The sequence below is a fragment of the Echeneis naucrates genome, chromosome 22 (genome assembly GCF_900963305.1).
Source record: "Echeneis naucrates chromosome 22, fEcheNa1.1, whole genome shotgun sequence".
NCBI lineage: Eukaryota > Metazoa > Chordata > Actinopteri > Carangiformes > Echeneidae > Echeneis > Echeneis naucrates.
The window spans coordinates 7,463,911-7,477,550 of record NC_042532.1 but is presented as its reverse complement, the minus strand read 5'-3'; the positions used below and the strand labels follow the sequence as shown (position 1 = coordinate 7,477,550).

At 42.7% G+C, this 13,640-nt stretch overlaps 3 protein-coding genes across 6 annotated transcripts; 2 read left to right on the top strand and 1 right to left on the bottom strand.

The window, feature by feature from the left end:
- Window positions 1–259: 259 nt before the first annotated feature.
- LOC115036172 (kazal-type serine protease inhibitor domain-containing protein 1-like) lies at window positions 260–2,553 on the bottom strand. The gene is made up of 4 exons (XM_029494310.1): window positions 2,088–2,553; window positions 1,786–1,946; window positions 1,346–1,493; window positions 260–394 (listed from the first exon to the last, which is right to left on the bottom strand). Exons 1-4 carry the CDS (start codon window positions 2,551–2,553, stop codon window positions 282–284), a joined length of 888 nt encoding a protein of 295 aa, XP_029350170.1. The 3' UTR covers window positions 260–281.
- A 1,515-nt stretch (window positions 2,554–4,068) lies between these two features.
- gale (UDP-galactose-4-epimerase) lies at window positions 4,069–8,649 on the top strand. 3 transcript variants are annotated; one of them, XM_029493988.1, is made up of 11 exons: window positions 4,069–4,184; window positions 4,926–5,055; window positions 5,209–5,318; window positions 6,306–6,419; window positions 6,760–6,936; window positions 7,012–7,125; window positions 7,246–7,312; window positions 7,499–7,584; window positions 7,724–7,801; window positions 8,035–8,149; window positions 8,278–8,649. In XM_029493988.1, the coding sequence occupies exons 2-11, from the start codon at window positions 4,935–4,937 to the stop codon at window positions 8,340–8,342; spliced, it is 1,047 nt and encodes a 348-aa protein (XP_029349848.1). In that variant the 5' UTR covers window positions 4,069–4,184; window positions 4,926–4,934; the 3' UTR covers window positions 8,343–8,649. The 3 variants fall into 3 exon arrangements, with proteins under 3 accessions (XP_029349848.1, XP_029349847.1, XP_029349846.1); XM_029493987.1 differs by having other exon boundaries at window positions 5,206–5,318; XM_029493986.1 differs by having other exon boundaries at window positions 5,203–5,318.
- A 455-nt stretch (window positions 8,650–9,104) lies between these two features.
- zbtb8a (zinc finger and BTB domain containing 8A) lies at window positions 9,105–12,686 on the top strand. Of its 2 annotated transcripts, none has more exons than XM_029493624.1 (4): window positions 9,105–9,255; window positions 10,499–11,373; window positions 11,540–11,709; window positions 11,855–12,686. In XM_029493624.1, exons 1-4 carry the CDS (start codon window positions 9,191–9,193, stop codon window positions 12,170–12,172), a joined length of 1,428 nt encoding a protein of 475 aa, XP_029349484.1. In that variant the 5' UTR covers window positions 9,105–9,190; the 3' UTR covers window positions 12,173–12,686. The 2 variants fall into 2 exon arrangements, with proteins under 2 accessions (XP_029349484.1, XP_029349485.1); XM_029493625.1 differs by lacking the exon at window positions 9,105–9,255 and adding an exon at window positions 9,272–9,738.
- The last annotated feature ends 954 nt before the right edge of the window (window positions 12,687–13,640 follow it).

Here is a 13,640-nt window from a genome sequence, read left to right as displayed (position 1 = left end):
ACAGCATGTCAGTATGATAGTATTCAGTCAACAATGATCATAAAAGTAAAAAAACTTCTACACATCAGAATTGATTTATTTATTTGTGATCCATATTACATTTGAGATGTACATAGAGGCAGTGTGATTCTCACTCTTTTTTTTCCCCCTTAAAACTGAGTACAGAGCTGTGAATGAAAAACCTCAAAATCTTGCATTTAAAAATAACATTTTATTTGGTCTTTTATTCCAGGTGATTTTTTTCCCTAAAGATTTCTTGTAGTTTCTTCTGATAAAATGATTTAAGTTAATGCCAGGTAATCTCCAGATGCCAGCTCTCCATCACCACTACCTTCCTCCCAGTGATGAAAGTGTTCCTCTTCCTCCTCCACATGGCCCTTCATTACCTTCCCCGCTGGAAAGAGGGTAAGATTTTTTTCAATGAGTTTTCTATAATATTGAGCAGCTGTAGCTCAGCATCAACAACATCATCATCAACAGCCATCTATAGCAGAGCTATTCAACCAGGTTGTTAAGGAGGCACCATTTCCCAAAAACTATTCTTATTTTGATACCATTTGATCTCTTGTATTCTCAACAATACTTTGCTGTTTTGTAGAGGAACAGAATTAACATTCCTTTATTTTGCTACATGTACTGGATTAAAACATTTTTATTAGCAAACTTCAATAGAAACCATTATAACATGCTCTCTTTGACAGTATTTTTACTGTGTGATAGTTTACCAGCCGCCTCATTCCAACCTACTGTGAGTGACCTGAAACTGGAAGTTAATTTATGAACAGTTAGGATAATGCTCTGTGCTGTTCAGATTGAATTTAAGGCACACCCACAACAAACATTTGGTTGATGGTCATTTTTCAGCAACAACAAATGTTGATTTAATGTGGAAAAGTCTGAGTGTGGGCTCCACGCTCCAAACACGCAGGATTTTTTACTATGGTGTGCTGAATGTCAATTTTTGCAACAATCCCTTAAACCTCTCTAAAAGTTCCACAAGTAACCTTGCGTGAATGTTCCGTGGGTGTCTCTACACACATGTGGAACTGGTTGTCCCTCAGCTTGTAGGTGAGCCGCTGTGAATGGATGTTCAGAGGGACTGCCTGTGTCCTCGCTATTCCATACAGAACCGCCATTTCGCCCTCTACTGCAGGGACAGGACGATTTAGATTCACCAACCAGCCTTAACATGCCATTGGACAGAGTACCCAGGTGAACACTTGCAGGCTCAGGGAGAATATGTAATATCCACACTGAATGGCACCGACCCCTGAGTTTGAACCCACAACCTTCTTGCTGTGAGGCAATAATAATAACCATGTTACCACCAAGCTGACTGCCTTACCTTGTCCCAGCACAGTAAGCTGTGCTGAAGCAGATGTTTCTCCCAAGGCATTCTGGGAGATACACGAGTAGACCCCTGCATCAGAGGTGTGGATACCCGCTATCTGTAGCCATGTGGAGATGGTGTAACGGCGGGGGCCCCCTCGAACCTGAAAAGTCATGGGAAAAAACACAGAATTCCATTTCCTATTACACAACCCAGTATTGACCTTACTAACATCATCAAGTTTTCCCAGACTTTAGCTACTCACTGCAGAGCCATATGAGATGGCAAATGAGACTGTGCTGCACTCATAATAAATACACTATAGACTTTATGTGTACGTGGTATGTCCCTTTAACCAAAAACCAAAAATTAGAACTAAAGATGGAACAAGTAGCATCTGTAGCAAAGCATATGTATAGAAAAGTCCAGTGATGCATGGTAACCAAAGTTCAGACCTGGACAGAGATATGAGGATCATCCCCTGGCAGGAAGTGGTCGCTCCCCATCTTCTTCCAGTGCAGGTTTGGAAGAGGATAGGCTGAGACCTCACAGCCGAACACAATGTCATTCCCTATGTAGTTTGACCTGTTTCTGGGACCTTGGAGAATACGAGGAGCTGCAACAAAGGAAAGGAGTACCTCAAGGTTCAAAAGCAGCATCTTTAAAGGTGATCATTTTAACCGTAAAATTCCTCTGAAATGTTTAAACTATTAAGTTTCCTGGGTAGACAATATGTGAAAGAAAAGAGTGTGATAACCAGAGTAGCAGGGTCCTCTCCCAGTCAGCTTCAAGGTTGTGTTTCGGCGGTTGCCAGCCTCTCTCATCTGGCAAACATTTGGATAGGTCCACCCATCTGAACCGCACACAAATCCCTTATCCTGGCACACACATGTAGGCTCCGGTTCAGCCCTTTGTTCCCTTTTTGGTATTTTCCTCTGGCAGACCAGTCCATCCCCACAGCGACCATAGAACTTCTGAGCCCCATCTGGGTCACACTGCTGCCCTTCCACGTTAGCACACTGCTCACAGCACCCGCAGTTGTCTTGCACCATGCCTGCTGGGCAATCTTCAGGTACTGAGGGGCAGAGGGACCGGTCACACTCCCCACAGTCCTCCCCCTCCTCCCACAGCCGCAGCCACCCACGGTGCTGAGGTGGCAGCCCACAGGAGGTGTGAAGCCATACGATCACATATATACAGACAAACAAGCAAAGCTGGGCCATGCTGTTGTCCTGCATCAGCACTGCAAGTCAGAAAATATGTCCTGAAGCAACAACTTGAAGGCTCCCAGCTGACCCAAAGTGAATCTGTAAAACTGACAACAAACTAAATCAAATTCATTAGAAATATAACAAACCTGTTTTTTTGTTTGTTTTTTTTTTTTCTTGGTCGCTATCAAATAGTCACATGTTTTTCTTCTTCTGAGATTTAAATGTTTCCTTCTGTCCTCTGTCTTCTTCTGAATAGCTGGATTGTTTTTCTGTTGTTCTTATTATTACCATGTACCCCTGCTGAATTATTTTTCCATGTTGTTTTCCTCCTTGAGATTTCTTCATCAGCTCCAAGCCCTTTCTAACAAAGAGGCAGCATTTGCAGTGAATAGAGTGAGCAAATTTCATCTCTCAGGTATCTGACTCGTCTCATCTTTCTTTCCTTCCAAATTTGCTGCCTTTCTTCATGTGCCAGTGTCTCTGGGGAGGGCAGGACTGGCAAACGGACTTCAGAAATGGCACAGGATATAAAAGAATCCCTTTGACTCTGTTTCTCTCTCTAACAAGATGGAAAACAACAACATAGTGATTCCAATAAATGCCATTATTAAGCATACAGGGATCTGAATGAGTGAAAAATTGGCTCTTCATTAAGTGGAGGAGTGCTAAATTTCTGCATGTGTTCAATTATTTAAATTTTATTTATTTATTTATTTTTGTTTATTTTTGCGTTGTGAATGTTGTGAACAAATATTTGGTCATAAATAAATGAGTGAAATCATTTTTGAATTTTATTTCTATCTCCCTCCTCATATTTTATTCTGTGCTTATTTTCTTATTGTAATTTTCTATGGGCATCACACTGACTGTCTGCGTGTGAATGTCCATTCATGAAGTTTTGTATACCCTCCCAATTTTCATGAGGCTCTTGTGAAATGATTCATGGAAAAAGCTCATGTTTCCTCCCCAATATTCGCTGAACCCTGCATGCACAGACTTGCTGTGCACATGCCCTGCTAATGCTGGTAGACTGATCGGCCCTCCATTTTAGGTAACGTGGCACTTTTCCTCAGCCATCCGGAGCGTTGCTCACTCAGTGTGCACACAGAGGTGGATGCTCAGCACAATCACCTCACTGTGCGGACGATCAGAGGCGTGGCCGCGTTAAAGCGCCGCCTGCCGTCACAGCATGGGGCGATCACGTGGCACGGCACGCACGACCGGGCGCAGTGAAGTTAACCGTATTGAAGCGCGCAGCCGGTTCACGCTTCAAAATACAAACTTAACTTGTAACTCGTGCCAGGTGAAGACCGGCCACTAAGCTGTTGTTGGCGTTTCACGTAGTGCTCCACGACTCGCTGGCCATTTTATTTTCGTTACACTTAAAACTCATGTCAACCTGACAAGTGGCACGACCTCAAGAGCATTCTTGGTCTTATTTTGAAAGAGCATGTAAAGGAAGTAGTGGTGTATTCATTCACTTGACTCCTTCCACGTTTTCCAGGAAGTAAAGAGAAAACGAAGAAACTGAATTAAATGAGCTGACACAAGTCTTCACAGGAACATTTTACAGTTTTGTTCTGACCCGTTCGGCCCAGCGACACCACTGGAAACGGTACTTCACACACCGACTGACAAAGTTTGTAAGTATTTCCCTTTAAACAGGTTCAAATGTACTCTGCCATGCGTTGTTATTTTGACAGATTGTTAAAGTGGAGCCTTCTGTCAGTCAGACTTCATGCTGAGGTCATTTGGTTTTCAAAGGGACTGACTAAGATGCTGTATTTATACAGTGACAAGAATATTTTGAAACAGGCTCAAATGTTTGTGTGTTTGCTTGCTTATTGGTTTGGTTGGTTGTTTTGTTTGGTTGTTTGTTTTTTGGGACAAGCCAAAATTACAATCTCGTAGTTTTCATTGTGTAGTCCGCCCTGAAAAGTCCGAGCACAGCAAATAATGTACTGGAAGTGAAACAGAAAAGCCTTAAATATGCAGTAACATTTCCATTAGTGTGTGCCATATAAGCATGTTGTAATGGCATGTCTGCTCTAATCATATTATTAGTTTTGAATGGAACAAAATCAAAAAATATTTCATTATGTATTACGCAAGAAGGTTGGAGTTTGTTGAGTGTGAAGAAACTGCCATGGAGACAAAGATTCACCAAGTACAGAATAATGATGTGTGTAGGTTGCTGGCAAGCACTCACAATTGTGAGATTGGAATGTTAGAGAAGCTGCTGGGTTGGTTTGTGTTGGTCACATCTGTCAAAGTGCCATTCAAGTGTCCCCACAGGAGTTCACATACAAGCATATTATGCTTTTCCAGTGACCAGGAGGGTGTGTATTCTTGTGTGTTCATATGCTGTATGTTTTATTTGACAGGCCCGGAAAATGGCAGAGAAGGTGCTGGTCACAGGTGGTGCAGGCTACATTGGCAGTCACTGTGTGGTGGAGCTGATTGAAGCAGGTTTCCAACCAATTGTTGTAGATGACTTCAGTAACGCTGTCAGAGGTGAGCTTCCTTGTTATATGTTCTTTTGTCATCATAAACTTGGCAGCGCTAAGTGTATTTGCTTAGCATAGTGGTAGTAATATCTTATGTGTGTTTTTGTATGTGTGTGTGTGGGCGCTTGCGCAATACATCCTGTTGGGAATGGAGGAGAAGGGGATGTTCCAGAGAGCTTACTAAGGATAGAAAAGCTTCTGGATACCAGCATTGAGTTTCATGAGCTAGACCTTCTAGACCGAGCTGGTTTGGAAAAACTCTTCAAAAAGGTCAGAAAGCTGATTTTTAATTTATATTTGTTATCTCAGAGCTAAAACATTCACTCAATTTATTGCTTAGTTGACTGTCAGTAAACTTGTCTCCAATGGGAAAAGTATGAAATAATGATTTTATCATACTTCATTTAGACTACAAAGACTGTGCCATGATTTTTTTGCTACATAATCACTCAAAGAGTAAATTACAAACAACAAATAATTTTGAGATTTTTTTTTCCAATCATGGTTCTATTTAAACAAACCAAAGTCAAACCAGATCTTAACGTGAACCAAAAGAAAAGGGACTTGGTCCTTTTGCATTTTTGCATCCTGAAGTAATTTCAGAAGCCTCAACTCTTTTTCTGTACACTTCTTTTGGAGTTCTCAGGCTTTTACTGCTTTGGATAAGGTAGCTTTTGTTTTGAACAAGATGGCTGCTGCTTTATATTCCCGTGTTGCAAGTTTTGAGTTTTGTTCAACAAGCACAGTATAAGCAAACCACCACGCAGATTTATTGCAAATCAGAGATCACAGAACAGATCACAGAAGGTCATACAGCATTTAAAGCTAATTTTTAGCTTCAACTCTACCATGGTGCCAGGCTGTGAACATCCTCTAGTTGAAACTCTTTGCTCCAGTTAATTGTAAAAGACCAATGAGTGATGGAAAAACTCAAACTGTGATATGCTACTCAGCAAATTATGATTAGGGAATAGAAGTACACACAGTTAAATTATAGATTTAAGGCAATTTTATTGTCATGATTCATTTCTGAAGTTAGCCATTAAAGAGATGATGGTCAGCTTCATCTTTAATGAATGAAAGGACATCCAGGAAAAAAAAAAGAATTATTTTGACAATAACACACTTTTCTTCTCATTCTTTGGTTCACAGAGTGTGTCCTTGATAGCCAACATACATTCTCCCTTAGCATATAAACTTGATATATATCATAATGTTTTAGATAACACATCACTCACACTGTTTTATCTGTGTCAGCATGCTTTCAGTGCGGTGATGCACTTTGCTGGTCTGAAGGCTGTTGGGGAGTCAGTGGAGCAGCCGTTACGCTACTACAGAGTAAACCTCACTGCTTCCATGAACCTGCTTGAGGTGAGTTTCAACTTGCATTTTGTCATTTAATCTGTCATCATCTGTTCCCCATTAGATCTCGACTTCAGTCATCATGTCAGTCATCACTTGAGCTGATCATTATTTACACTAATCATCGTTTTTGTTTGGAGAGTGCATGAATGTTTGTGCCTGTTGGATATTGAATGAGCTAATTCTAACACTGCATCCTTCATAACTTTCAAGGTTTTGTGCTTATTATGTTCACCAACCCCAGCGTTTCTGCTCACTCCTAAATTTTGCCCGTGTTGCGGATTGCTATACTCACCAGCTGTTGACTGTACATGTGTGCCGTGTTTGTGTGCATCTGCATGTGTCCCAGGTGATGCAGGCTCACAAGGTCCACAATCTGGTCTTCAGCAGCTCAGCTACAGTGTACGGAGACCCGCAGCACCTGCCCATTGACGAGCAGCACCCCGTGGGTGGCTGCACTAATCCCTATGGCAAGACCAAGTACTTCATTGAGGAGATGATCAAGGACCACTGTAAGGCAGAGAAGGTATGGAGAAGGAAGTGAAAATACACTCACACACACGCACACACAAGTGTCTCATTGCTTATTTGGTGTAAGCAGAACTGGAATGCAGTGCTGTTGCGTTATTTCAACCCAATTGGAGCTCATTCATCTGGCCTGATTGGAGAGGACCCACAGGGCATCCCCAACAACCTGCTGCCATATGTTGCCCAGGTAGGTCAAGTCTGTCAAATACGCAGCTGCATCAGTGGGACTATGGGAATGTACATCCCACTGTGTGTTGTTGGCTATGATTTGACATTATTCACCATAGTTACTTCATTTTCCTCGCAGGTTGCCATCGGGAGAAGAAAGTACCTCAGTGTATTTGGGAATGACTATGACACACTAGATGGAACAGGTATTGAAGAATGTCCTTAATCTGCTATGTACACATTTAATTTGGGGCATAATAATAATAATAATAATCATCATCATTTTAAATATTATTATGAGTAGAGGGCTTTCATAACAAGTATACTGTCGCAGCACTTGTGTATTATTATTATTCAGAGTCATGTAAACAAGGTTTCTTCTCCCCTGCTAGGTGTGAGAGATTATATTCATGTTGTAGATCTGGCAAAGGGACACATCGCAGCACTGAGGAAGCTCAAGGACGACTGTGGGTGCAAGGTACATTTAGAAAAAAAACAAAAAAAAGCAAAGCATTTTAACATACTTTTTCGCCTTTATGTACATATTTTAGTTATTTATTGGTGCTCTGGCATTTATACATACCTGTGTGTGGGTGTGTGTCTGGGTACGTTTGTAGGTTTACAACCTAGGAACAGGAAGGGGTTACTCTGTGCTGCAGATGGTAAAAGCCATGGAGAAGGCATCAGGGAGAGAGGTGAGTGAAATCTCTCCTCAGTCAATTTCAGGATCACATCCTGGCTTTGTATTTTATCTTCTGAAAGTAGTTGAAGTGACCACAATAGTCATGTTATCCTCTGAGTTTAAGAAAGGCCAATGTGATGAAGACTGGAAAAATGGCCTCTGATCCCTTTGTGTTTCCTTTTCTTTGGATTAAACCAGTCTTGTCATTTTGTGAATAGAACGTTTCAATAATTGTCCTTTCTGTAGATCTCATACAAGATTGCCCCTCGTAGGGGAGGAGACATCGCATCCTGCTACGCTGACCCCCATCTGGCTGAGAAGGAGCTGGGCTGGAAGGCTGAGTTTGACCTTGAAAGAATGTGTAAATTTAATTTTAGTTTTCTTTTCACCCACCCTCCTCCCCAAAATGAAAGATTTGTCTTTTTGAGCTATTCTACTGTAAGGCCATAATTTTTCTTTGTTTCTGTTTTTGCACACATTTCTGTAAAGGTGAAGATCTGTGGCGCTGGCAGTCCATGAACCCCACAGGATTTACCAATGGAACAGCGTCCTGATACAGCTACAGCCAGTTTTATGTTCACTGTCAAATCCTCTTCTAAAACAACGGGCCAAAGCAAATCATCAACTTCCTCATTTTTGCATATCACATGAACACATGATGGGACCTCAGGAGGAGCTGAATGCTTTATTTTCTCATTTCCTAGTAGCTCCATTTTAACAATGATCTTATTCTCAAATGATTGTTTATGAATGTCTTCCTGTTCTTTTTGATGTCATGTCAGATTTAATAATATTTTCTCTATAATTGTATTGATCTGTGGGCCATAATAATAATAAAATAATAGATTGATTTTCTTACTGAAAAACCAAAAAGCCTATAATTCTGCTCCAATATGAAACTGGGTTGTTGCGAATTATTGTAAAAGGAGTTAAATACATTATGAGACTGAATCACACTGCAAAACCATAACAACATTAAGATTACCTCAACTTAGAATATGATACTCGGGAATCCATTATCGATCAATAAAGGGATGTTACAGGTTATTTTAGGGATGTCAGGTAAAAATATAAAACACTAATATGAGGTGAGTAGAATCTGAGTATCACAGTCTGTGAGTCCCTGCAGAGATGTAGTATTTAAACGACTCAATTAATAAGCTGGAGATTTCAGCGTGCAGTGTTATTATTCTGTTCACAGTCTACATTTAAAGGGGGCACTGGGGCTTTAAATGGCTCCTTGAACCCTCGGGCACTCAGTTAATAAACACCCACGTCAGCACAGTGCTCCATTCGCTCTAACCGGGTTTCGGTCTTTAGGGCTGAGCAGGAAGTGCCTGCCTGACCGTGGACCCTGGACGAGAGGAAAGAGCACGGCAGAAAGAGGCGAACCAGATCAAACATGGATATGGTGGCAGACTTGGGGGCGAGTCGACTCTATCGGGCGCCGGGTGAATCCAGCCACCAGTGAGTATCGGCGGATTTTTATCAGGGGTATCACGGCGTGGGGCGTAAGCGGGTCCTGCCGACACCTCACGCCTCGGAGAGAGTCGCTGGGTTCGGGCAGCAGGCGAATCCTCCCCGCTGCTCGCAGCGCGCCGGACCTCCGGAGGGAGGTCGGGGCGGTCTGCAGGATGAAAACGGGCGTGTTAAACGCGTCTTCTCCCCGGTGTGACTCACAGTGGGGGGTTTTTTGGTGGGTCGGCTCGCAGCGTGCTCAGTTGCTGGAGGTTCGTGTCTGTTTTTTCTTTTGTGTGCTGGCTGGAGCCTGAAGTGGGCGTCGCTCCAGGACAGACTGGGCTGCTCCGGTGCGCCGCTGCCCGCTTTTCTCTCGCAGGACTGCAGCACTCCGGTGTCGTTTTCTAGGCCGACCGATGGTGTGGATTCGCACAGAATAGCTTCGGTGTGGCGGCAGGACCACCATGGGGTCCTGTGACCGGGCGTCGCATCGTGAGTTATCGGGCGCTGCGGAGCTTGTCAGCAAACACGGCATAATGAAATGAATGCGTGTAACTGAGGCGGAGGGATAAATGGGTTACTGAGCAGGAAGGAGAACTATTCTGTGAATGAGGTTGCGGCAGGCGTTATTCCTTCTTTGGATGAAGTGGCCGGCCACAGTTTGTTTTTTTTTTTTTTTTGGGCGTGTGGGGTAATTTCCCCTCCTACCAATCCATGTGTTTGCAACATCAGAGGCATGATGAGCATTTACCCTCCCTCTGATATGATTACTGGGTTTTGTCACCCGATGCTCTCTGACTGGCGTCGGGTGTAGCCCATTAGAAGAAGGTTTTGATAGAAAGCTCGTTCCGCCAATCACGGTGCAGAGACTCCAGTGGGCGGGCCGTCTGCGGAGCTGGGGCTGATCCAGGGCAGGGACAAAGACGGGGGGGTAATTGATAGCTAAGTCAATGGGGTGTTGCAGTTTTTAATGTGACCTGCAGTTAATATTTAAGGTCTGTAGCATAATCATTTACCAAGGTAAGTTTACAGTCCTGAGGTCAGATGTGCTGGAGAAAACCTTACCAAGCTTACTTGATTATTATGCAAATGACACATCACACATGCAGGCTCATATAAAGACCCTTGTAAATTCAGAAGATGAAATCGTCTCCCTTTGAAAAGTGAGTGTCCACGTGGGGCATGAGGCCAGTATGATTTGTCTGTGCTGCATACAGAGCCAATGAGAGGGCTATCATGTTGTCTCCTGCAGGCAGCCTCAGAGGTGGTTCAACACTGCTGACATTACAGTGGCTCACCAAAGCAACCTGCTGAAGCAGCTCAACCAGCAGCGCCGCCAAGAGCTCTTCTGTGACTGCAGTGTGTTGGTGGAGGGCCAGCTCTTCAGGGCCCACCGTAACGTCTTGTTCGCCAGCAGCGGCTACTTCCGCATGCTGCTGTCCCAGGGACCTGACGGGATATCGGACTCCGTCAGCGCCACCTTTGACACCTTCAGTCCAGAGACCTTCACCGTCATCCTTGATTTCATCTATTCTGGCCAGCTGGACCTCTCCAGCCACAATGTTATCGAGGTGATGTCTGCAGCCAGCTATCTGCAGATGAACAATGTCATCAGCTATTGCAAGAACTTCATTAAATCCTCCTTGGACATCAGTGTGAAAGATGAAGACAGTGAACGCTGTCTCAGCTTGTCTGAAACCTGCAGCTTCGCCAGTGGAGCAGGAGAAGAGACCTCTGAGCAGCAGCAGCATGGCCCCTGCTCCGTCAGTCCACCACCAGCTCTCTGGACCAGGGACAACATCAGATCTCAGCCTGGTTTTCTGGGTAAGGACCCAGACCAAGAAGTTTCAGCTTCAGCCATTAAGACTAATCCAAGCAGCCCTGTTAATGAGGTGAATGCAGAGGCAGAGGATTTGCAGGACCCACAGGACCCTCTGTACACCTTGCCTGGGTCAGAGCGCCGGCGAGGTAAAGCAGGAACCAAGAGGAGGGCACCCAGTAGCAACCGCTCCAACCAGAACGAGGACTTGGACATCCAGGAGGCGAGGGCTCAAAAGGCAGAGAAGGCAGAAGAACTGTATGCAACTCTACCACCCATTGTAGGCGTCATTGGGCACTTTAATAAAGGTGAGAATCACATTTGGTGATAAACTATACACCCACTAATGACTCACTGTTCCCCTTAGAGAATTGAAAAACAACAGTGACACATTTCAATACAGGAACCAATGCAAGCATCAAAGGAAGATGGTTCTATAAAGCTATTATGTGAAGTTTCTGTTCTTCTCTGCAGACTCCAACCCCATTATGCGCTTCAAATGCCCATTTTGTACCCACACGGTTAAGAGAAAAGCAGACCTGAAGCGTCACCTGCGTTGTCACACTGGAGAAAGGCCATATCCCTGCCAAGCCTGCAATAAACGCTTTACTCGCCTGGAGCACTTGCGCAGCCATTTTGAGACTGTATGTTCAATACAAAACCAGCAAGTTTAAGCAAATAGCAAATTCTGTATATTTATATGCACTGAACTATCTGAGCGCAAGCATCACTAAACATTTTTACATTATTGCATTCTTGTCTCATCTTCTACTTTTTGCCTCTCCACAGATCCACCAAGCCAGGAAGCTGGTGTGCCGGAAGTGTAAGTGTCAGGTGACAGAGGAGACAGGGCATGTGGTGTGTGAAGGCACACGACGTTACCGCATGTGCACTGCATGTATCCAGGAAGTGGGCTGTGACAACATCCCCATGGACAGTCTTGAGGGGTCCAATGAGGAGCCCGCTCTGTTACTGGGCGTGGACGGGGAGGAAGAGGGGGACACCAAGAGAAGCTGGATGGTAACCGATGACGATGACCTGGCTGAAGACTCGGGGGCTGACCTCATCATCCAACAAGTGGATGACAGTGATGAAGAGCTGCAGTGAAATGGGACCAAAGTCTGTGTGGTTGTGTGTGTGTGTGTTAAATCCATGCAAGAGAATTTATGCATAAAAATATGCTCCACAAATGTAAATACACACATTTATGATGTATTAGTTGTCTATTAGTTAAAAGCAGCTGGTTCATCTTTACTTTCAATGAGATGCTTTGGAGTGCTTTTTGTTAAGCTACATAAAGATATGCAGTATCCAAAGCATGCATATTCAGTGTTTCTTCTGCTTCAATTATAGTTATATGATAACTCTTTCAAAGATATGTTTTTTTCATATGCATGGAAGAACACAAACACCTTTATGCTTTCTGGGACTTTGATAACAACTGGTGTTTAAGCAAGTAAAAGGACTGAATGATGACTGTTATTTCCCTTTTACCTGAAGGGAAAGTCAAGAGCATACTTTTTTTTTCATGTTTCACAGTTGCAGTGCTTTTTATGATTTTGATTGATTATGACTGATTATGATATGCACTATGATATAAAGCCAATTATAATTTATTTGGATTTTATTTTCTTTTTTAACTTTTTGACACATTAAAAATATTTTTATACATTTTGAGTCTGACTCTTTCATCCTCATAAACAAGTAAGAGGTGCTGTAGGTCAGATCTCCAATTATTTTCAATCCCATAATAAACTAAGCTTGGCCAGGCCCAATTTTTCATTTAACAATGTTAAATTCCATAAATTGAGGGTACAATAACATCATATGAAAATAACTAACACCAGTGACTGTAACAGTATAGTATTTTTTTGTCATTTTGAGGGTTTATGAAATATATAATGACTTCAAGGGAAAGTCATTATGTATGTATTTAGAACATCTGAGTAAACTTAACGTTTATACCATACAAAACACACAAGCTTTAAAACTGGTGTGATTAAACTGTTACTTGAAAAAAATCATCATGATCCCGAGTCTGATAATAATTCCAATGAGTGTCCAGCCTTCTGTTTTTTGAGGGAGTTCCCTCACCAGCCTTCCTTTCAAATATCAAACTCAAACTCACTCAAACTCCATATGCTCTAACCCCAAAAACCTTGTCATATCATATTCTTAATGAATGTTTACAATCTGTATGTTGTCCTCCTTGCTGTCCATCGTCTAAATCTACTTTGTCTGTACACATCATCTATTGGATGTCTGTTGATCCAGTAACAGGAATTCACCTTTGGTGCTCATTCATTTTGCCAATTAAGAGTTTAAAGGTGTGATTGTTGAGCCCTCCAGAGTAAAATCAAAACACAAATGAAATTGCACCATTAAGGCAATTTTAGTTTTTTCAAAATAACCAAAAAGATCAAAATATTATTTATGCTTTAGCCTGAAATTTCCCGCTGGTTTGAAGTGGAAAAGCAGTCAAGTCTTGGATTCTTGTGCACTAAACACACCGCAATGTTTCAACTACTCATGAGGAGGACAGTTTGTAAAAATAGTCTCATGCTGTTAAGATGTT

Coding starts and splice junctions, on each gene's coding strand:
- LOC115036172 (XM_029494310.1), bottom strand. CDS start 2,553: ATGGCCCAGCTTTGCTTGTTTGTCTGTATATATGTGATCGTATGGCTT. Junction 1,947..2,087: donor GAGAGGACCCTGCTACTCTG/GTTATCACACTC, acceptor CCTTTGTTGCAG/CTCCTCGTATTCTCCAAGGT. Junction 1,494..1,785: donor ATCCTCATATCTCTGTCCAG/GTCTGAACTTTG, acceptor ATGACTTTTCAG/GTTCGAGGGGGCCCCCGCCG.
- gale (XM_029493986.1), top strand. CDS start 4,935: ATGGCAGAGAAGGTGCTGGTCACAGGTGGTGCAGGCTACATTGGCAGT. Junction 6,937..7,011: donor ACCACTGTAAGGCAGAGAAG/GTATGGAGAAGG, acceptor TGGTGTAAGCAG/AACTGGAATGCAGTGCTGTT. Junction 7,126..7,245: donor TGCTGCCATATGTTGCCCAG/GTAGGTCAAGTC, acceptor TTTTCCTCGCAG/GTTGCCATCGGGAGAAGAAA.
- zbtb8a (XM_029493624.1), top strand. CDS start 9,191: ATGGATATGGTGGCAGACTTGGGGGCGAGTCGACTCTATCGGGCGCCG. Junction 9,256..10,498: donor CCGGGTGAATCCAGCCACCA/GTGAGTATCGGC, acceptor TGTCTCCTGCAG/GCAGCCTCAGAGGTGGTTCA. Junction 11,710..11,854: donor TGCGCAGCCATTTTGAGACT/GTATGTTCAATA, acceptor GCCTCTCCACAG/ATCCACCAAGCCAGGAAGCT.